The sequence below is a fragment of the Zonotrichia albicollis genome, chromosome 2 (genome assembly GCF_047830755.1).
Source record: "Zonotrichia albicollis isolate bZonAlb1 chromosome 2, bZonAlb1.hap1, whole genome shotgun sequence".
Taxonomy (NCBI): Eukaryota; Metazoa; Chordata; class Aves; order Passeriformes; family Passerellidae; genus Zonotrichia; species Zonotrichia albicollis.
In genome coordinates, this window is record NC_133820.1 from 59,513,812 (window position 1) to 59,536,239 (window position 22,428).

Genomic DNA, 22,428 nt, shown 5'->3' on the forward strand with positions numbered 1-22,428 from the left:
TCTGGGAAGCTGTGGTCAAACCAATGAAGGTTTTGGGTTTGATACTGACACCTGGTGTAGCCAGTGGGGTTTGGACACACCTCCGAGAATACACAGGGGTTAAAAGCAGGGCACTGCCTTGGCACTCCCTCTTTTGGACATCGCGGCGAGGAGTTCAGATCTCTCTCCCCCGCCCAGCCTGTTGCTGCTGGGCGGGGGAGGGGCCGGCCATGCGGTAGGCCCGGGGCCTGGACAGAGATGGGGTTGAGGGGGCTTCGGGGGGGCTTCGAGGATGGAAGGGTGGAAGATCCCAGAGAGTCAGCCCTCGGGCAGCCAGCCCCCCCCCCCCAGGAGAGCAGCCAGCCAGGAGGAGAAGGAGGGAGAGTGCCCGGCCGGAGCGGCAGCGTGTGGGCAGCGTGCGTGGGAGTCGCTCCGGACCGACAGAGACTGAAAACTTTTAACCCTTTCTTGCATGATTGGGGCCTTGCAAAAATGCTAATCCTCCTCGAAGCTGAATAAGAAGGGAGATAGGAGATGAGATAAGACAAGGACCTTGGCTCAAAGAATGTGGAGATGATTGGATGGGGAGAGATGATTTGGAGTGGCCTTTTGGCTGGACTTTTTCTTGTAGCCATGGACTCAGTTGTTCCTGTGACACAGACTGCATTTAGGGGGAGGCAGTGCCTCAAAACCAGGAGGGTTCATTCGTGAGGACCCCCCGGCCCCAGGGGGTTGGAAAAATATGGGGGGGACAGATGTCCCAAAAGCAGAGACTGTGCCTTTTTGGAGTGAGACAAGGCATCCTTGAAAGACAACCCTAAAAGCAGCTCTGGCCATGTCTCAGTGGTGAGAGCACTGGGCATGGAAGGAACATGTCACAAGCGGCAAAAGGACTTTTTTTTTTCCCGGGCGGTGCCGAAGTGACAAGGAAGCATCCGAGGTTTCAGTGTGTTTCCAGGAGAAGCCTATGGAACAAGAAGGACTCCTTTCCTCTTCATAAACTGCAGTTTGAGTATACTAAAGTGTCGTGCCGGGCTGGGCAGTTGGTGTTTTTGAGAGAATGTATTGGATTGAGAAAGTCAGGGAGTGGGGAGGAGGAAAGTGGTTTTGTAAGGTTTTCAATTCTTTTCTTCTTTTTTCCTTATGGTCTTTCCCTATTTTTCCTGTAGTTTAAGTAATAAAGTGTCCTTTATGTTTAAGTTGGAGCCTGTTTTGCTTATTCCTGGTCACATCTCACAGCAGACACCAGGGTGAGGCATTTTCATGGGGGGCACTGGCTCTGTGCCAGGCTCAAACCATGACACCCTGGCAGCACCTTCATTCCACACAAACTGACTACTGGAGTGTGTATCTAGCACTGGAAGCCAGCAGAGTGCCCACAGCCACAAGTACAGCTCAGAATGCAGCAAGCTGTTAAAAACCAAGCTTCACCCAATTAATAACTTGCAATAAAGCAAATATCTCTTCATTCTGTGTACTTCAGTGTAGAAAGAGAGTCAATACATTGGCCATGTTCCTGGCAAGCCAATGAGAAGGATTACAAGCAGGAAACTAAACGCCACAGCTGGCTTAAGTGCATTTGTTCCTATTCTGGTGACTTCATCAGTACTGGCCACAAACCACACTAATTAGCAATTACTCTTGTAGTAATTGCTACAAGAGTAGCAAAAAGTCTTGTAGCAGCTAATGATTTCTTAAGCCTAGAATGTACTCCTCTGCTGTTATTTTTAGACAAATTGTATTTGTTATGTAACAAATTGGATTCTCAGCATCTTGCAACTGGAATATGACATTTTGTTTAAATATTACATTAGAAAGCCCATGTTCCAATAATTTCAAAATAGATTTGGTATCACCAATATTTATAGGATTTTTGTTGGGATGAACTGACAAGTTTTCCATTCATTATACTTCACCATCCCACCCACTATTAGCTTAACTTCTATTGCATTCTAAAAGGTTAAAAATCTTTAGCATGCTGACTCAAAACAGATCAGATTGGTAGGGGCAGCATCTAATGACAAGATTTAATCCCTTCTGCCTGAGGCTGCTGGTTAGAGAACAGAGTGGCTGAAACATTGGAAAAATACCTCTTTTAGCATCTGTTTGTCAGTGGATTCAAGCGACTTAAGATAACAATATTGTTGTATCAAAACCCACCAGTTCAGGCTCAATTTTCCCAGTCAGGAAGCCAACTTTTCAAATGCAGGTAATGAGCAGGGTAATAATTACTACACTTGCATGTGAGAGTATTTTACAGCCAAAAGTTCAGGTACAACCAATTAACATTCCTTTGTCCTTTGCTGGATGTCTGTCAAGTTCAGAAACCTGCTTTTTGCCCTCCTCCAGGTTTTATCCCTTCAAGATTTTTATAAAGCACCTGTTCAAAAGAGTCCTGAAGTAACACTTGCATTGAGCACCAGTTTTATGCTTTCATATGGCAAACATTGACAGATGTGCATAGAACTGCCTACGAGGTCAGAAAGACCATTCTTCTAACAGGCATTTGTTAATAATGAAAGAGTAGCTGTAGGTTCTCTTTTAAATGTAATTCCCTAGCTTATATAATCAAAGATTCATGTTCCCTATCATAGACTGGGAAGGGAATTAATTCTCAGAGCAGCTCAGATCTATGGAGACCTCAAATAACTTAGTATTCAAGAGTGTAACCTAAAATAATTTAGTAAGAGAATTTCCAGTTTTAAATTTCTTTTTACCAGATCATCTCCAAGCTGTTGATTGGATGCTTTAAATTAGGAAATAGTAAGGACTTTCATGCAAATGCATGGAGTACAAACAAGCAAAATCAATTTCCAGTCTCTTACTCCATTATGCTATTATGTTGTTTGAGTAAGATTAAAGTCTCTTAATCCTGATGAGATTAGCGATGAGTCAGCCAATTCATATTTATGGAATTTTAAAGGAGAAAAGTAAAACAATTTTGATTTCATGATGGCACACCAAAGCCTATATTGCCATGTGATCTACAGACGACTCAGCTTTTCACCTATCTACTCTGTTTATTTAAACATATATTACAATAAATAAATATGAGATTCATCACAAGTCAGTAACCTGCTAAAGGAAGCCTTTCTATATTCCTCTTCATCTTTTGACAAGGAAATATTTTCAGAGAAAGGAAGAAAGGAAATTCCAATCGTCTTTCAGAGAGCCAAAAGGGAGCCTGAAAAAACAGCCAGATTATGCTACCTTCTGTTTTGCAAGGCATCCTTCGACTAACACTGAAAGTACTGGGTCCCATCTGCCACCAGTCTTTGTCCTACAGCAGCCAGCAAGTTTCAAAACTTATATAAATTTATAAAATAATAAAAAAAATGCAGCTTGGAGAAGTTTTCTACTTTCCATAACTCAGTTCTCCAAGTTGTTGAGAAATCTTCTCATCAGAAATCCAGCAAGATACTAAAACATTAATTCATTTCAAGAATTTGACTTCAAGCCTCAATCTCAAGGCTCATGGCAAAGACACACACTAAGTCCCACAACAGTGAGAGTATGGTGGCCTGAAGCCCCCACAACCTGCTGAAATTAAAGCATCTTGAAGTTTGATCTTGCACTACTATTCACAGATAAACAGAAGTGCACGATAAAATTAAGCACGCTCTGAAAATAAGAATTATATACACATTTCACCAGCAGAACTACTTGCCTATCACTCACTCCATAATTACACCTCCTTGGAGGCTTCTTATGGTTCAGCTCTAAACGTTGTCCCATCTATACATACTCAAGTGCAGCTTTTCTCTTTTTAAAAAATGCATTTTTTAAGATATCTGGCATACAAAGGAAGAGAGAACAAGCATTCCATAAAGCTACCTTTCTTTCTAGATTATCTTAGTGCTATCTACAGAAAGTGCACTTCACATGTACAAAGTGCTTTTGTTTCCATAAACAATTATTCACCAAGCAATCACAGTCTAAACCAAAGACAAACCAACTTTGTAATCCTCTTTTGTATTTTCTGCAAAGAAAATCACTAATATGCCTGTTCTAGTGGCTAGAAAACCTCAGAGGCAAACATTAGCAGATATCACAGGTTGAGTCTCTGACCTCAAAGCACTCCAGAGCAGTATTCCAGTACTGAAATGCAGGAGATGCCAGATCACCTCTATTCCCACTGTAAGCATGCCCACAGCTGCAGTGTTGCCAGCACAGTGTATGACAAGGCAGAGGAGCCAACTGCACCCCCAAAGCCACTTTTGCACTTGGACTGCCAGACCACCCCTGCCATGTATAGTAGGAATGCAGCACTGTCAGCTGAAGTCATCTCTGACTTCCATGAAGACATTCAGGACTAACAGAAGACTGTTCTTAAAAAAAAAAAAAGGAAAAAAAGTTTGCACTAGGAGCAAATTAGGTCATAAATTTCACTAGCAAGATAACCAACTCCTCACTTACCTTCACCCCTACTGGATCACCTCTTCACAGAATGCACAGAAACCCAGCCTTTCAATAAATAGGAACAATGTCTATTATACATCTATTCTCTAAAGATAATACTGAATCATCATGGTGAACTATTGTCAGTTTTGTGAACTCATGTCCTGCCACCTAGCTTCTGCTCTACTAACTTGGGTCACCAAACCAAAGCAGCATGCCTATAATAGATAGTCCTTACAATCCAGTAAACAGTGCTTTTGTCTCACTCTTATCAATGCAGTTGCTTCCACATTAAGTAGGCCTTCTACTTCAGAAAGTCAAAATACTGATGTCAATAAAGAAGATGAAGTACTTGCATACAGTGTAATACCATCAATAAAGAGAACAGATATTTTTATTTCATCCTTTTTATATCCTCTCGAGTAAACACCAAGAAAAACCAAATATTCACTATGTTAAGATAGCTCTAGCTTGCTCTAAGTAGCCTGAAGCCACTACATCTTCTTGCATTTATTTGCACTTACATTAAGCCAGCATTAAAAACGCTATGGAGTTCATTTACCTTTTTTTTTTTTCTTTCTAGGGGCAAGAATGCTAAATATCTGTAATGGGAACAATAAAAACATTTAACAATATCTTCTTGGAGTGACAAAATGAAGCAAAGAAACGCATTCTTCATACCCTGGCATGAATGGCAGTATGGTACAAAAATGCCTTTTAAAATGAAAGGCCACACATGCACTAATCCAAAAGCAAACTGCCTCACTTACCAATTCTTGCCTAACAAAGCCCTACAGCCTAACAGCTGGTGGCTGGCCAACAGACATTAAAGATTCAGAGGTAACACACTGAATCTCTGTGCTTGTGACTTCAAGAGACCAGGCACAGTCTTTCCCCTACAGGTTCTCAAGGTGCAATGCAGCCCCAACACTCCTCTCATAAAAATGTTCTGATGATTACTGGATCCATAGAAACTCCCTTATGGGCAATCATCATCACATATAAAAATATTTTATTAAAAAAAAAAAGCCACCATCACCACCAAAGACCTCAAAGGAACCCACAGCAGGCAAGCAGGCTACAGGGTAGAGATAGCTCTGTTCTAGCAACTGCAGATAGCAGTCTGATCATAACTTGGGGAAAACTGGCTTCAGCTACCACAAGGAGATGTAGAACAGCTCTACCCAAATCCCGATTTGCATCAGATGAAAAACCTGTAGTGGGCATCTTCTGCCATTATTCAACTTCAGATTACCCACTCTAACTAGACTTGCCTTAAACCTTTAAGCCCTATGAATTATTTACACAGCAGCTCTGCTCCAAACACCCAGGACATCAGCAGGTACCCTCAGCTGACCCAGAGGTAGCAGGGGAGGAAGAGGAAAGGCAGCAAGCAAAATGCACCACTAGCAATGCTAATATTGCAGTATTCACTGTTCAGACATGGTTCGTGAACTAGGCTGCAGATAATGAACTGAATTTGTCAGAGGGAGCTTAGACAAGACATTTGCTTGCAAGGCAGCACCTCACAACAGCTATGTACGGACAGAGCTGCTCCTACCCTTAATGGAGTAAGGTGAGTGATGAGAAGGGCTACTAAACTTTCTTCAACCAATAGCAATCAGACCACAAAGACAATCCCACTGCTTTATTAAAATGTAAAAGCACTGGGAAAACAATTTATTCAGGAAGTCAGGTTTTTTCTCGTGTCTCCACACGTGCACAGGTATCATGGAAGAGCTCAGCAGAAGGAAAACATACATTAGGAAGGTCCTGTTTCTTCAAAGCAATCTTCTCTTTTATGCAGGCACAAGGATGAATATTTTGCCTTGATCAGGTATGGGTTGATAAAAGTATCAGGGAATATTTTAACACTTAAGAACAAAACATGGCAGACTGCAGCTCTACTACCAACCCAATCAATGCTGGCCCTCTAGAGTTTGTGACAGATCCTACTGCAAAAGCCCAACAAATCCAACACCATGTCTTCATCTCACCACCAACAGCTTCTCTCACCGGGAAGGGCTCAGCCAGCAGCAAGCCAGCCATGTCTCAGGGAGCACCATTTCCTCACTAGTGCTGCTTAGACACCCTGAATGCTGATCAGAGGTAAGGCATTGTGAGAGAGTGGCCCTGCAAAGTGCAGCCAGCTTTGAAACAGTGGGGCTCCCTCGGCACCCTCGAGGACAACTCCCAATTCACCCTTAATAAATCCCCTAAAAATCTCATCTTTTAAACCCAAGTTTGTCCAAAACAGCAACATAACATCTCCAAAACCAGAAGTCCATACTCTAGAGGATCTTAGCAGAACACCAGTTTTCAGGAAAACATTTAAATACATGACCATATGGGCATACCCTGAGCACACCTATATGGCATACAAGACAGCTGAAAGTGCCTTTGCAAGAAGACATTCAATTACAAAGCAGGGAATTAGGGTTTAAATAAATTCCCTTAAACCTCTGGGTCTCAAACCCATATATCCCTTTTATTGTATGGGAGGAACTGATCTAGAAGCAATTTTTATCATCAAGGACCAACTGATGGATACAGTCAAGCATAAAGTTCACTTCCAGCATTTCTTCAAACACTTGCTCTCTGCTTATAGCAACAAGACAAGTGGTGCAGAAGACACCAGGGAAGGATGACTTGGAGGAAGAAGTGACTAGGCTACTGCAGAAGCAAGGCCTAATGTTACCTCATCCTGACTCCCTTAGATGAAGGTCCTGCTGCTCAGCACAGGCATACACATCCAAGCCCTCACCTTAGACACTCCTTTGAATTGGCATGGAGCAGATCCCATCTGCATTGCTAAGGGCTTGCTCAAGCCACCAAAATTAGCCTTCCTAAGAGGGTACCCCAGCATTATACTAAAAGTTCTAAGGATTGAGTGTTAAACTAAGAATAGCACATTATTAATCAACTACATCCTTACTATACTGCTATTTTTGCCATTCTCCAAATGTGTTTAACACAGAACAAAGCAGATATGAAAAAGATAACATTGGTAAACTCAGTTATAGTCCATTCTCTCCACTGAGGCAGCTTTTTAAAAATAATCATATCAAGTTGTTGATGAAGTACTTAGAAAATATGACTGCAAGGTAGTGTTACAGAACCTATCATGTACCAAGCCATGCAGGCTCATATGGGTTATGTGGCTTATTGTATTCATTAAAGGTTCACTACAAATGTTAGTGGGACTGTTAATGGAAGCATTCGAGAGAGGAAATTGGCAACCAATTAATTCTCTCTAATTGTAAAATACTTTCAGATGTCTCATGCAGCATCTAAATGCCCTGCAGAAAACAGCATGTAACTGCATAGTGTAGCAACTAATAAAATTAGTCTATTGTGTCCTTATTTATCTTTTAGTAATTTGTCTAATTTAATATCTGCTAGCTACATTGAAGTCTGACATAATACAGGAACAAAATTAATACTGTCTTGTTAAACAAAAAGAAAATTTTAGCCCTCCTCCTTCAGAACAAGGACTGTTCAGCAGTCCCACATGATGAAGGGAACACTTCATAACCATGTAGAAGACTGCACTGAACCCCAGAAATATGAGCATAACCCACACAAACTCATGACACAGCTTCCATGAGAGCAACAAGAAATGCCATCCTCAATACAGCGTGGACATCATGAAGTTGCCTGTTACTAGCAGAAAGTCAACATAAACCTGAGAGCAACTATTTCCAGAGCTCTTGGAATAACAGATACATGGCAGAGAGACTCTGCTGTCCTCTATCACCCTCACAGCACAAGGCATGCAGAGAGGCTGCACATTGCTCAGCCATTTTCTGGCTCTAAAAGACATTTTTCTTCTGTTTAAGGCACCTTCAAACAGGAGCAAATATGCTGGTGTGAGAATTAGCAGTCCTCCCAGAAGACTGCTCCCTGGCAATTTCCAGGGGAATTGGAATACCAGACAGAAATTCCCACCTGTCCAAGAGCTGCAGCAAAGGGGATGGAAGAATGGGCATCCACATTTCAGGTTTTTTATATTTGGACCAGGAAGGGTAGTTACTGCACTCCCAGCCTCTACCACCAAATGAAGGATCTAGTGCAGAACCTCTTATATTGATTACAACTGATCTGTATCACCAAGAGCTACCAAAGCCAGAACACAGCTAATTATGTTTAGGGCAGCTTAACAAAGATATATGTGCACTAAGCTCAGAACAGACTTGTGAACTTAATGAACATCGTCCATGTAGGACAAGTTTATTTTCAGAGTAATGGATGTATAAACAGACCTACAAAACAGAAAATTCAACAGCAGTTCTATGTTTAACCAAGGACAAGGAAAAAAACTGCCATCACACGCCTCTGCCTGTCCCTGTCAGGAAGAGAGCACTACTGACAGATAAGAGAGGCTTACAGGTTTGCAGTATCAGTCAGTCTTATCTCTGCTCTGCAGCCTTAGCCAAAACACCAGACCAAGGATGAGAATAAAGTTGATCGAACTAAAACCTCATGTGGTTTCTTCCTTTTTCCTTTGAAGCACATTATATGAAAAATATAATTACCAGTTATTTTAATGCTGCAGCCACCTGCTACTATTATGCCAAAGTCCTATACTATAAGCATAGCTGGAGATGTTTTCCCCAAGAAAGTATTTTTATTTTAAAAATCCCAGCCTTCTTATGCGGGTTGTTCTTCCTGGAACAGCTATGTTGTCTGCAGCATCTGTACTGGATCAGTTTTAAAAATATTCTCTCCTCTCACCCACCACCCCCAAAGAGAGATAATAGCCTCAGTGGCTTGATCTCTAGAAGAGACATTATGATGCTTTGACAAATTTTTCTGGTAATCTGATAGCTCAGACCCCGAACTGCTGCAGACTGGTGACAGTGAATTTGATTTAGGCAGAGTTATGCTGACCTGACCTGCTGAGCCTGCAACCTTACAGGTCTCCTGCTAGGGTCCACACAAAGCTTGTCATTGCCAAAACATTAAGTGTTTGCTTTCCATTGGATCAGGATTCAGCTTGACCTATTGCATCATTTCTGAGATTTTAAGTACATTTGTACTGTATCCATCTGTCACTTTTGAGACATTCCAATACCTGTCTACAATAGATAGAGTTTTATTGCAATTGCTTCTAGAATGAGCAAAGACAAGAATCACAGACCTTTTCAATATTTAATTATCTAGTATTGCATAGGCTGCTGCAAATTTAGAGGAAATTATGTCTATGACTCATGTGCTGGTACTGGAGGAGTTTTTCATTAAACAGTAGCCCTAGGGAAGAGAAGGGGAAAAAAAAAAGCCTAAATCAACCAACCACTGCTGAAAGCTGAATACCACCACCCAGCTGACTCAATTTCCAGTGACAGTGCAGCCACTGAGGCACAGCAAGCACTGGTGTTCCATTCCTAGGAAAGGCTTATCAGCTAGACTTCAGATGATGAACCCAAGAGATGCTACACTCTTCAGGACAGAATTTCAGACAGTCCTAACCTATAGCCATTCCTGGATTTTATACCCATTGATTAAGTCTTTTTGTGAAAGAGGAAACAGCTTTTGAAAGAGAAATAGTCATTCTCACCCCTAATATACATTTCATACCCACTCCCTTTTTTTCAAAAAAGATGAAAGCAAATACTTAGTTCTCTGAAATAACTACTGGAGATAAATTCCATATAGTAGTTTTTTCTGGAAGACTGTAAGCCTTATTTCTCTTCATCCTACAGACTATTACAGAAATTATTTGTTCACATATGAGCAGAAGCCCCAAACTAATAAGCATTAATTTGCTATTCCATGTTTAGAGGTCATTAGAAATATTACTGAAACACTGCTTCCACACAGCTGTTCTACTTTGCAGTGAACAGCAGAAGTACTCAGTGGAGAGAAATCCCTCCCATTCAGTTACTGTCTTAATACTGGGCTCCTCATCAAAACAACAGCTCCTTGTCAGTAATGTGCCCTGCATGCCAAGGAATTTGAAAGAATCTCTTGCATTAAGCAAGTATACCTTTCATCTTTAACATAACTCCTACAATGCAGTTGTTGAGCGCCATCACTGTAGTGCTCCTGTCACACAGGAACACAGAATTACAGGAAAGAATTATGAATTTGTAAGTGTTTCCTCTCAGGGTTTAGGTTTTGACTATGCTTTTATCAAGCAATATCTAATCAGAAATAAAGGAACAAAGTCATTACAATAAAAGCAAACATAGGTCTTGCTTACTAGTAGATCGTTACCTTAGCTCTGAGTAAACCTTCCTATCAAGAAAACAGATCTTCATCATTTCCATGTAGAAAAGATAGTCAGTATCTACCTCAGAGCATTAGAGTTGAACACAACAAAAATGAATTTTTCAAACAAGCACAACCTTCCCTGCTTTGAAACCAACTTATCTGACTGGAATTCAAAGTTACAAGAAAGGACAAGCTTCCTAAACACTATAGCTTATCTTACCAAAAATCTCTACAGACATGACCTTCTTCTACTTTCCCCCCTTTTAAAGTCTTCCTATCTGTGTGCATTAGCTTCTCTCCCCCACTAATTATGCATCTGGAGCTCGTTAGTGTAAACAGAGCTGTAATAATTGTCATCAGGTAGAACTTGTTACCTAGCTAAGCCTTTTTTCTGGGGAGGAGTTAAAGCACAACCTATTGAGTTTGACTTGTCACTCTGTAACCCACCTCAATGAGAGTGTCTAATGGTATTTTTACTGTTTCTTTTTGTAAGTGTTAGTATTGCTACAGCTGTCTTTTACAGCTTTTCTTTTTTTCCAAAGTTTAACGTGTAATACCATGCATGTTAAAGCCTGTACAAACAATCAGAAAATGTTATTGTAATTTTTTTCTGCCCATTTTAAAGCTTAGTTCTTCTTAATTAACTTATTATTTGAGTCATTTTTCATAGTGCTTCTTACTGTAAGTTGATTTTTCCATTATAGGTGCATATAATAGGAAAACTCCTTAAATATCACTTCATATCTTTTGGTGCATGAGGTAATTCTAAAGCATCTATTTCTGCTTTGACCTTAGTTTTATCTACTTGCCTTTCTTCTGTTAATCCAATTCTATTTTTGGCTGTAGCCTCAGTCACAGCATAGTCTTCTGAAGCACTGCCAATCTTCTTAATGTAGAACTTCCCTTCCCCCTTTCTTCAGGTTGTTAATCACTCTTCTCAAATTTTAGTCTACAAAACTGAATATATCAATTCTCTTATTAGAATTGTTTATGTCAATATAGAATTATTGTTAATAAACAACTTAGACAATAAAAAATAATGCCAAAAAACCTAGAGATATACAGTTTATAAAATTACCTTGTAAAAATTAACGTTTCTAAGAAGCAGGGGATTAAATAAATTGTCATGTTCTGTTTATTTTGTCCAGAATATCCAGGTGTACTTAGTTTCGTGAGGTCTGACACCACCAAAGCCAGATGACAACTGTGAAAAAATAAAAGTAAATCTAATGGCTGTAAATTCACCTGACTAAAGAAATATTTTTGTATACGACCCTCTGCTTCTGAGCACCATACAAACACTGTGTAGCTGCCTGTGATCTTCACCTTGCCCTCTGAAGTAGAAAACTAAAATTATTCCCTTGCTCTGGACCAATGATGACAGAATACTTGAAACTGCAGTGAAAAAGTTTTAGCTCCTCACAAAGACAGGAGCTACCACATCACTGCTACTTTTCTCTACCTCAGTAAATCTTGTGGCTTCTGCTTAGGATACTAACATTTTATTAATGAACACTAGTTTGTGTACTAGTTCTGATGAAAATTAAAAATATGGTTGTTTGCAGTTGCTGAGTCCCAAATTAATGACAATGAACTCTCCAATAGTACCACCTGACAAGATGTGAACTGGTACATAGAAATATAAATGTTTTCATCTCATCAGAGGGCAAAACTGTTCTGATATGATTTGAAACCTGTAAAAGAATGATACAGAAATTCACCAAGATGCTTGTCTGTGAAGTGCTGGGTGTCTTAAGAAGGGACTTTAATTTTAAAAAAAGGGAGGAGGTTTCTGGTAGGAAGAAGATCTAAGATTAACTCTTGTCCTTGGTTGTCAGGATTTCTCTATATAAAAGATGACACTGATAAGAGAGTTTAATGTCTCTGTAAACAACAGCGTTCCTAGCAGGAATGGCAAGTACATACACCCTGGGAATCTGGCTGTCTAATGAACCAAAAAGTACCAAAATGAATACTAAATTATTTAAATCCCCTGCTATTTAGCACTAACACAAATTGCATTATCTCAACCAGATCATATCAGATTTATTATTACAGCTATTTTATTCCCATTTTTTCTCTCTTTGGGGTTTTGGCAGAAAGCCCTCAAAGAAAATGGTTTAAGTAATTAGCTGGCAGGCCAAAACTCAACAATACCATCCAGTGTTGAGGACTGCAGAAGCTTCTTCTTTGCAGCCCAGAATTTGTTGATGGTGAAAGTTTAGGACTGCTGAAGTCTCTCACTTGAACTCCTACCAGAAACAACATGGCTAAGCACGTTTGAGGGAGAACAGTATGGAGTCAGGGGTGGAAATGGCCAGAGATTTAAAGCAGGTGCATCTACTGTGACACAAACCAGACTTCTTGTTTTCAGTGGAGATCCTGAAACTAAAGAGGCCTTCTTGGGTCTACTGTGGGATTTTGGATTTGGAATTTTGCACATGTCCCACTCTGTCACGAGAGAGGGAATGGTATTGGGGCCATGCTGTGTGTGGAAGATACTGTCTTCACAGTCCCAATTGAGAGACCCATGACACAGGGGCTACCTAGAAGGCACTAGGGAAAGTTTCATCGGTGCTCACTGACAACTTTAGTGACATTGCAACTCACAGCAGGAAGCTCACTTTCTCCAGAAAATGTATCTTTAATTCTTCCTATTATGGGAGCTCAACACTATACAGAAAGACCTGACAAAATATGTCGTGGTTTAACCCCAGCTGGAAAGTAAGTACCATGCAGCTGCTCGCTGCTCTATCCCAGCTGAAACCCAATGTCCAACTCCAATTTCACAAGAGGGAATGGATCCAAAATAACTCTAAGTAATGACTGATACTTGTACTTTCCTAAAGTGTCTTAATTTGGGACCCAGACCCCGCAGGTTGGGGTTTTTTTTTTTCTGTAAGAAGTTAACTCTTTCTCCTCAGATATTTCAGATCTTTCTAGCCACTCCTTTCTCTTTCTGAAGACTGATCACCCCACTTTGTTACCATAATGATGACTAGTAGGGTTTTAAAACTCTTCAATGACAAATTTCAGATTTGTAAATAACATTACTTCGATAAAAAAGAGGGCATTCACTTTTTTTCTTTTTTTTTTTTTTTTACTGAAGATTGTGGGAAAACTTCAGCAGGGATCAGGATTTTAGTTAAGGAGTGATAGTGAATGCTGCCCCCTCTTCAGGCAGCGCAGGATTGGGATAAATTTGGCGGGGGCAGGGCTAGCATTCTCTCCTCCTGTCTGCCTGCTAGGCTTTTGTTGAAAGCTCCTTTGTTCCCCTGTGACCAGTCAGGTAAATGGCACAAGGATGGCTTCCAGATGCAGACTTGTCTTAGTGAAACTCTGGGAAGAAGATTTGACTGTTAATCTGTAAAGCAGAAGTGGTGCCCTCCCCAGCCTGGGCAGCACCTGCATACCTTAATTCCTCTGTCTCTTTGTCCCAGTTCAGAACAAGGCACCAGCATTGATGTCATTTGATATATTTCAGTTCAGTAGCCACAGGACCACTGAAGCAATAACTATGATGAGCCTTCCCAGTGATGCAGGAATGTTGACTAAATCTCATCTGGAATTCAGATTCAAGCTTCCAGGTTAAATCCTGATTCCCAGCTGTGTAACTGATATGACAAATGCAGATGTAACCTCTGTATCTGTTTCAGAGTTCTGGTGGCTGATGTTGACTTTGCACATACCCTTTCAGAATCTTTTTTCTCCCATTTATAAATAAACAGCATCTGTTAAGTAGGGTGATGTATGCTTAGAGTATTTGAAGGCACAAAAAAGCCTGGGGTACTTTTTCACATATCCTTTGTATAAGCATTGGGCTGAATGTTCCCCGATCTCACAGGCACAGAATCTTAGAATGCCTTTACTGTGTTTTGTACAAATAGGCAGAACAGTGCTGCGTTGACAAGAGATAACACCTGAGCCCTCCTTCTGTTCAAAGTAGAAAAATTTATTAGGGTGATGTTATTATAAGGAGATAAAGACTTTGCTTTCACTCTTTCTGACTACCTCCTCATTTGTTAAAAATCAAATGAATGGGTTTGGTCATCTGCATTCAAGAAATCAGGAATTAAAAATCAAGACCTCACAGTTTTAAACAAGATGTCAGGCTGCCTTCTTTCCTTTACAGAACCTATACACTAATTAAATTTGTGTTAATCCTGACTTCCAGCACTCTAAAAGAAGGCAGATTCATCAAACCAAACCCTCAGCTAAAACAAACTGACACATTTTGTTGGATCCATTATGAACTGATAAAATCATGGCTCTTCCATTTTAGACAAGTGGAAGACAAGTTCTCAGTACCTTCTTTTTGCACTAATACCCCTTACCTCATTACCTTAATTTTGCACTAATACAAGGCAAGAGTTTTCAAACTGTTAATTAGAACTAGAATTAACAAAAACACCCTACAAAAGGGGGATATCAGCAGAAATGAATTTAAAATCCACAGTATGTCTTGTGATTCTTCATCACAATATGAGAGTATTGAGACTAATTTAGTGACACTTCATTTAAACTGGATTTAGTGCTCACTAAAAGGTGTAGGGTAACTACACCTGCAGCTGTCAGGAAAACCTCCTGTGAATGTCATGTACATGGATGTGATATTGTAACTATAGGGATTGTGTCACTTCTGTGAGGAATCCAAATAGGTGGTTGGACTGGGTCACCCATTAAAATCATGTCAGCTTTGCCTTATCACACCTTGGCTTGAAATACAAAGCTCTGCATCTTTTGTTTTTGGGTCTTTTTGCTCCATTGTATCTTCCAGTAATTTTACTGGCATGTAATTACCACTCAGCCAGCAGTCTGACAGCCAGGAACTTCAAAACAGACAGGCACATATCCAATCCTGGGGTCGGAAAGAAACTGTCCAGGAACTTTTGTGGTGGGCAGGATTCATTATGAAAAGTTGGCAATAATACTAATCAAAAATCTGAGAGCTTTCCTAACAAATATTGGAATAACTGAAAATAATATATTTTCAATATTGATAATTAATTTTTGCACTAAAAATGAACCCCCAAACTTTGTAAAATCTGGGGTTTTTTTCCGACTCCTCAACTGTGTTAGTGATCTCTCCCAAATTATCCTTTGAGTGCACCAGCTGAGAATCAGTTATCTAAAGTTCTCAGATGCCATGTCTTACATACCTGCAACTGCTCCAAAAGGCTTAACTAGCTTAGCTGGAAAAGATAAGAGACTGAAAGGAAAATATTTGTGGCAAGCCACACTGAAGAGCTGTCCCAGAAGCAGAAAGATGTTGCTGCAGAGATACTCAACTGCCTTTTCAAAATCCAGTATATTGCTCTGCTCTACCAGGTATATGTGCCAAAAGACTTTGAGATTAACTATCCCTTAAAAGAACATGTTGGCAATCAGTCTCTACAGATACTGTCTGTAACAGATATTCTAGTATTTGTACTACTACAGACTTAATTAAAATGTGTCACAATACAACATGGTACAGGAAAACAAGCCTGGAACACCTTCCCATTGCTGTGAAAAAGCTAACATAGGTGCTTATGATATTGCTTCACAAGTAGCGAATCAGCTCTGTCAGATTCAAAGATTATTTAAAGGCCATACTTGACAGCTCAAACAAGACTGGCCAAAGGAAAATGAACCAGCCAAGAGTGCTGCCCTGTAGCAAAACCCACAGAGCATCACTTGACAACCTTCCAGAAGAGCAGAAACAGATGACCTGGTTGTTCTATAGGGCCCTCAGCAAGGCTTCACTACAATAAAAATGCCTTGTGAATTGCTAATTGGAGAGTGATCAGTTCTAGATGCTGACATCAGTTTTCAAGTGATCATCCAAAATTCCATCCAGAGTCAATGGGAGCTTAAACTTCTTAAAACAGCTTAAAACTTCTTGTAGAGGGAAGGAGGGTTAATGGTAACAAAAAAAGGGAATGCTTTAGAGCAACATCATTCACAAAGCCATAGATTCCCAGGTTAAAAAAAACCCTGCAGAGTTGGCAGAGATCAAGACTGCACTCAGACCTTGTGGCAACGGATGTGCAATACTAAATGACTGTTCTTTCTTTGCCCAGTGAGTTCCATAAGGAAGTACACCCAGCAGTTCTATCGTCTTGGTGATATTCTAGGACCCTGAACAGACAAGCAGATTTCCTTGCAGTCATTTCACTGTTAGATATTTTAATCCTTCATGGAACTAGAGTGGCATTTCTGCCAAATCACACTAGTAGGGCAGTGCTTTTAGGTCTGGCCAGAAAAGGAGAAACTTGACTCACCCAGCACAGGGAAGTAGACTAAAAGCAGATACTGCTGGAAAACTAAAATCTGAAACAAGAGTCCTGTGGAGAGAGTGGCACAAAGAAGGAATAAAACAGTTTCTATAAATAGGCAGTACATGTGTCCGTTTCAATGGAGTTATGAATACCCAAGTAGCATAAGAGAGTTCATATATTGGCTATACAGCAAGTGGAATTTTAAACTTTTATTAAATACATTCATTTCATTTGATCCTAGAAACAGAAGGGTAGTTAAATCTCTTATGTCCTCAATTAACTCCTAAATAACATATTCCTTATCATCTGAGTGCTTTGATCTTTAATGAATTTATTAATAGTGTCACCTCCCCCATCAGAGTAGGGAAAAAATGTTTCTTCTGCCACTCTACCTAGGATCTTGGTAATTTATGAAGTTGTTCCATATAAATATGCCTAAGTCACCTTTTTCTAATTGAGTGTCCTAAGCAGAGGTATTTTAAATTCCCTCCGATTCTAATGCAAACCAACTCTCACAGCCAAACAAGCTTTAAGCAAAGGCAGCAGAAGTTCAGGTCGGCCTCCAGTTAGCCCTGTCGCTGTCACCACCTCACTTTACAGTCGTGCAAGATCCCACACAGCTTGAGGAGGCTCCCCTTTGTGCTACTACAGAAACATAGTAACGTAGAGCATGGGGTTTGTTGGGATGAGCGCTTTGTCAAAAGGCATAATTGTCACTGGTGTTTATAATTGTCACTGGTGTTTACATAAATAGGATGGGGACTTTGATGTGATAGAATGAGCTGCACATTATACTGCACTGTGTGCCAGTTAAATGTGGATGAAAAGCAATGGGAGGTCTGTAACACATTGAATTGCCACCACACAGTTTGAGTGTGTGCAGGAACAAACACGGACTGAAGCAGTCTGTCTATTCAGTACTAACTTCTGCCACTAAACTGGTAGCAGTTCAGTCTTCACCTGGAAAAGCAGAACGTACCACAGATAAAATCTGAATCACAGAGCAGAATTTCTGTGTGCCAACACTAGGGTTGCAATTGTCCTGCTCAATGTTTCAGTGACTCTTGGTGATGCTAATGGGTGGTTAAAGCATCTGCTGAGGACGTACAGCCCCCTGGTCAGTCCCCACTGTCACTACTCCTGCCAGGTACATTTCTCTCAGGGCTTTTATTCTTACTTAAACAGTTTTAATAATAGTTTTTAAAGAATTTGTTAGCTCAGCACTTTGCTGATCTCTTCATAGGGGTTGTTTGCCTAAAAATGCATCCAAGGCAACTGCTGATCCTCCTGCGAAATAGGATGTACAAATCCTGTGAGTAGAGGTGATGAGCGAGCTTCAAGGTTAAAGCTTTGTAGCCTTCACCATGCTCCTTATACCACCTGAACCTGCCTCTACAAAACCAAATTACACCTCATTTGAAGCAGCAACAGCCATATGTAAATCATGCAGAGCTGATGACATATTTCACCTGTAGCTCCTGGGCATTTTAAATGTATCTATAGGGATTATGTCTAACCTGCAAATGACTACAGATAAAATCAAAGAATCATTACAGTTGGAAAAGACCTCTGAGATCATCAGGTCCACCCTTTGACTGAATACCACCATGCCCCCTAAACCTTACAGCAAAGAGCCATGTCTACTCATTTTTGAACACTTCCAGGCATGGTGACCCAATCACTTCCCTGAGGAGCCTATTCCAATGCTTTAACCATCTTTGCTCAAGGATAAAAGCTTTGACCAAAGTACAAGTGCCTCTATAGGGTTTTAACTGCTCTGTGTGATGCTTCCCAACAGTTGCAATCATGGTAATTATATCACAGCACAAAAATAGCACAAAGAAATTCTTGCATAGACATTTCTCTGAAAAATGGAAGAGACAGATCCTTTACAAGGTAAGGACTAAGACTCTAAAATCAAAAACACAGCATAAACTATAAGCAAGTATTTCACAGGAAAAGTAGATGGAAAACCATGTCCTGAGAGAAGATTCTGTTACTACCTTTACACTAAAAATACTTTTCTTGCTGATGTGTATCACTGAGCAATTGAAAAAGACCACAGTAAATAATGTAGAGATCAGTTATACCTTTAATCCATTATAAAGCTGAAATTCGATTTTTTCCCCTAAAAATAAAAATGCCATTGTAATCCAATGTCTTATTGACAGTTTCTTATTTTTAGTGATTTTAAGGAGGGAGAAAGGAGAAGAACAAGTTAGTCTTTGATGTCTGTGGTTACAACAGTAAGGAGCTAGAGACTTTGAGAATAATTTAAATCTAATCAATTTAGCTCAGTTGGCGCAACATTACAGCAATAAAAAGGTTTACTTGAACAAGGAAACAAAATCAATTAATGAGCAAATGTATAAAAAAGCACAGTGATCATCTGAGTGGCAGAAGGTGACTTCCCATCTCTCAATTCTCCTTTTCATGTCATCTGTTTTTCCGGCAAGTGCTTTATACCAGTGTTAACTAGGTTTAAAACTCTATCAAATATTCCAGTTGCACTTTATACTGTATTAGCACATGTGGAAGTCACACTACCAAGTGCAGGAGGGTCAAAAATCTGAGATGAAAAGATATTGTTAGACCATCACTGAGGCAGTGTTCTTCTTGACTAAAGAGGGATGTCTGTAAGCTACTGAAATGCTTTACATGGTATGAAAATAAATCTCAGTGACCCAAACTAAAACCTAATACTTTAGATTACCAAAACTCCCTCAAAAGTAAACAAAACTAGCAAATAAACTAAAAGACTTCAGAGCAGGAAAGATCTTCTCTTCTAAAAAGGAAAGGAGAGTGAACATTTTGATACATGGATGCTAAAAAACCTGCAATGGATAGAGACAGTTACCTGACCCTAACTAAGGATCACAATAGGGTGACCGGTTCTCCCTCCACACCATTCAGCTCAGAAGGGTCTTGAGATTTTGCAGTACCACCACACAACCACATCTGAACTGCTTGTCAGTGGCCTGTGGCTCAGTCTCCAAATGTATGCTCTTACAGTTGCGTTCACACAGCCCAGAGCCCCTCACCTGAACCTGTTTGGCCCCCCAAAACAGCGGGTCTGCACACCAAGCCACAACATGCTGTGAAAAACAGAGCTACTGCCTTTCTGTGTCTGGTCCCTGCTGGCGTTCAGATCATACAGGCTGGTAGTGAGCCACATCAGCACTGATCCTGGTGAACAGGTAACCATCTGATGGCTATTGCTGACACAAGCAAGGCAGTGGGAATGCACAGGAATGGGGAAGGCAGGACTTTCTGGGTGGCAGAGAGATTGGTTCTGGTTGTCCTAAGTCACCAGAGCTGGCTCTGGTGTACTAAACAAACCACAATCAACTTAATACTAGATATTACTCTTGTTCCCCTTGGAAATATTCTATATAGGAAATACATTGTTCAAGAGCTAGAAATTGATCTTAATGCTAACCAGCAACCCCCACCTTTCTTCAAAGTATCAGCTAATTTGGATTCTTCTTATGTGACACGCAGAGAACATGTAAAAGTCTGAGTCTGTGTACAGATAAATCCAAACTAGAAGATCTGGGTGCCCCAACCACCCAGCTCATCGAGGCACAACTTAACCACCTAGATCCATGAGTATGACTGTGGATTGTGGATGACCAAGCACTGGAAATATTGAACCAGAACCCTCTGGACACAATCCCATCCAATGTGCTCTAGGATGACCCTGCTTGAACAGGGAGGTTGGACCCTCTGTGGTCCCTTCCAACCCATTGTCTGTGATTCTGTCATTGACAAAAGCTGAAGCTTAAACTCCTTATGTATGCTACACTGAAGCTAAACATTCTCCAAGTGCCAAGCACTGAAAGGAGCCTAGGTTTGGATTACAAAGGTTAAGTCACAAAAAGATCTGCCAAACTGCAGTTCTGGGAAAGGAGCCTTCTTATCACAGGACAGGGTTTCAGATCGGACTGCAGAAGTGGACATACCCCCAATCACTGGAAAGTGGAATCTGCTTAACTGCAACTGTTTCATCTGAATGGCTTAGGCTGAAGATAAGTAGAGCTGGTAATATGCTAAATCCTACCCTGAAATCTTACCATTTCCTCTGAGCAGGCGTTACACAGCTCTTTGCTCAGCATCCCACTTCAGCTGCTATGCAGAAGTCCCTGAAATTCTGTCCTTGCTACCAAGCAGTGAGACCAAACAGGAAAATGTTACTAGAGTGACCAGGTTGTGCAGAGGAGCCAAAGGGAAGGTGGCTTTCTTCTTTCAGCTAGCTCTAGCCTGGTTCCATGAGCTGAACAGCCATGAGTGGCTAAAGGACATCTTCAAATACAGCATCATCCAAAAGCAATCCAGCAAATGCTCTCCAAGGTGCTCTGAGATTTAACCCAAAGCAGATCTGATCAGGAAATGTGCACATTTCTCATTGAAACAAAAAGTGCTGAAACAGCATTATACTACAGTTTTACTCACCACAGAAACTGTACTAGGCACCTAAATAATTTGCACAGGAACGGGTGTCTGTAAGTCACCAGCAATGTCACTGATGCTTCATCTATGCCCAAGCAGAACATACCACAGATAAAATCTGAATGCACCTTGCTCCTACAGAAGTCAGTCCTTTGCGAGGAGAATTCTACCTTCAAAGTCTTCCATTTCTGTCTACTTCTTTTCAAGAACTAGTTGGAAAACAGTTTCCTAAACGCACCTCTTGAGAAACCCTGTAATTGACCTCTCCGCAGGCTCACTGCAGTGCCTGATGCTCACCCCGCTCCTGGTCACGGGACAGAGGCCCCTGACCGGCGGGGTGGCTTGGGGGACCGCTGTGTCCCCTGCACGGCGGTGCTGCCCTCTGACCAGAGGAAATGTCGCTGTCAGTAACTGTCACAGCCAAGAGGGCGAGGGGTTGCTCGCGCGGCGGGCTGAGGGTGCCGGGGGCCCTGGCGGGACGCGCGGGAGGTGCGGCGGGGCCGGGCCGGGGTCTGAGGGCGGGACGCGGTGCCCTTGGGGCCGGGCAGCGGGCGGGCAGCGCCTCGCCCCGGCCCCGCCGGAGGCACCTCCTCGCCCAGGGGAGCTCCCGAGGGCGGGGAAGGCACTGCGGGACCCCGAGCGCCGCGGCCGGCGGGGCGGCAGGGCCGGGCGGCCGCGCCATGGAGGTGCCGCTGCCATCCCTTCCCTTCCTTTCCGCCGCGCCTTCCTTCCTCCGCCGCGGCGCTTCCTCCCCGCCCGCCTCGCCCTTTCCTCACCGGCCGAGGAGTGGATCTTGGAGGATTTCCGCCGCAGGGACATCTTCAGCGCGGTGTCCAGGCCGGCCCTGTTCGGCATGGTGCGGCCGGCCGGGGCGCGCTGGCCATGGGCCCCCCCGCACGCAGACGCCGCGCTGCGGCCGCCGGCTCCGCCGCGCCCGGGCTGCGGGGGCGGGCGAGGCGCTCAGCCCCGGCCGGGCCCGGGGATGCCCTCCCGGGGAGCCCTCACGGCTCCGTGCCCCCGCCGGGAGCCATCGCGGGGGGTGCCGTGAAGCCGGGGCCTGGGGCTGGTGGGGGTTTTTGAGGTCTGTCTCTGGAGCTAGTATTTTACTGGACATTTGGGGCGCATAAAG

General features: G+C 41.9%; 1 protein-coding gene across 3 annotated transcripts in view; it reads right to left on the minus strand.

The window, feature by feature from the left end:
- The window catches only part of ATP8A2 (ATPase phospholipid transporting 8A2), a 313,460-nt gene extending 291,032 nt beyond the window's left edge, over positions 1-22,428 (minus strand). Inside the window, exons 1-2 of one of the 3 annotated variants that reach the window (XM_074535257.1) lie at positions 22,076-22,212; positions 11,400-11,547 (exon numbers count right to left, since the gene is read on the minus strand). Coding sequence is in view for 2 of the 3 variants with exons in the window: in XM_074535255.1 (XP_074391356.1) it covers positions 22,076-22,413 (338 nt within the window). In the remaining variant the exon portion in view is untranslated. Of the gene's footprint in view, positions 1-11,399; positions 11,548-22,075 lie in introns of all 3 variants that reach the window. The other 2 variants (XM_074535255.1, XM_074535256.1) reach the window with 2 other exon arrangements.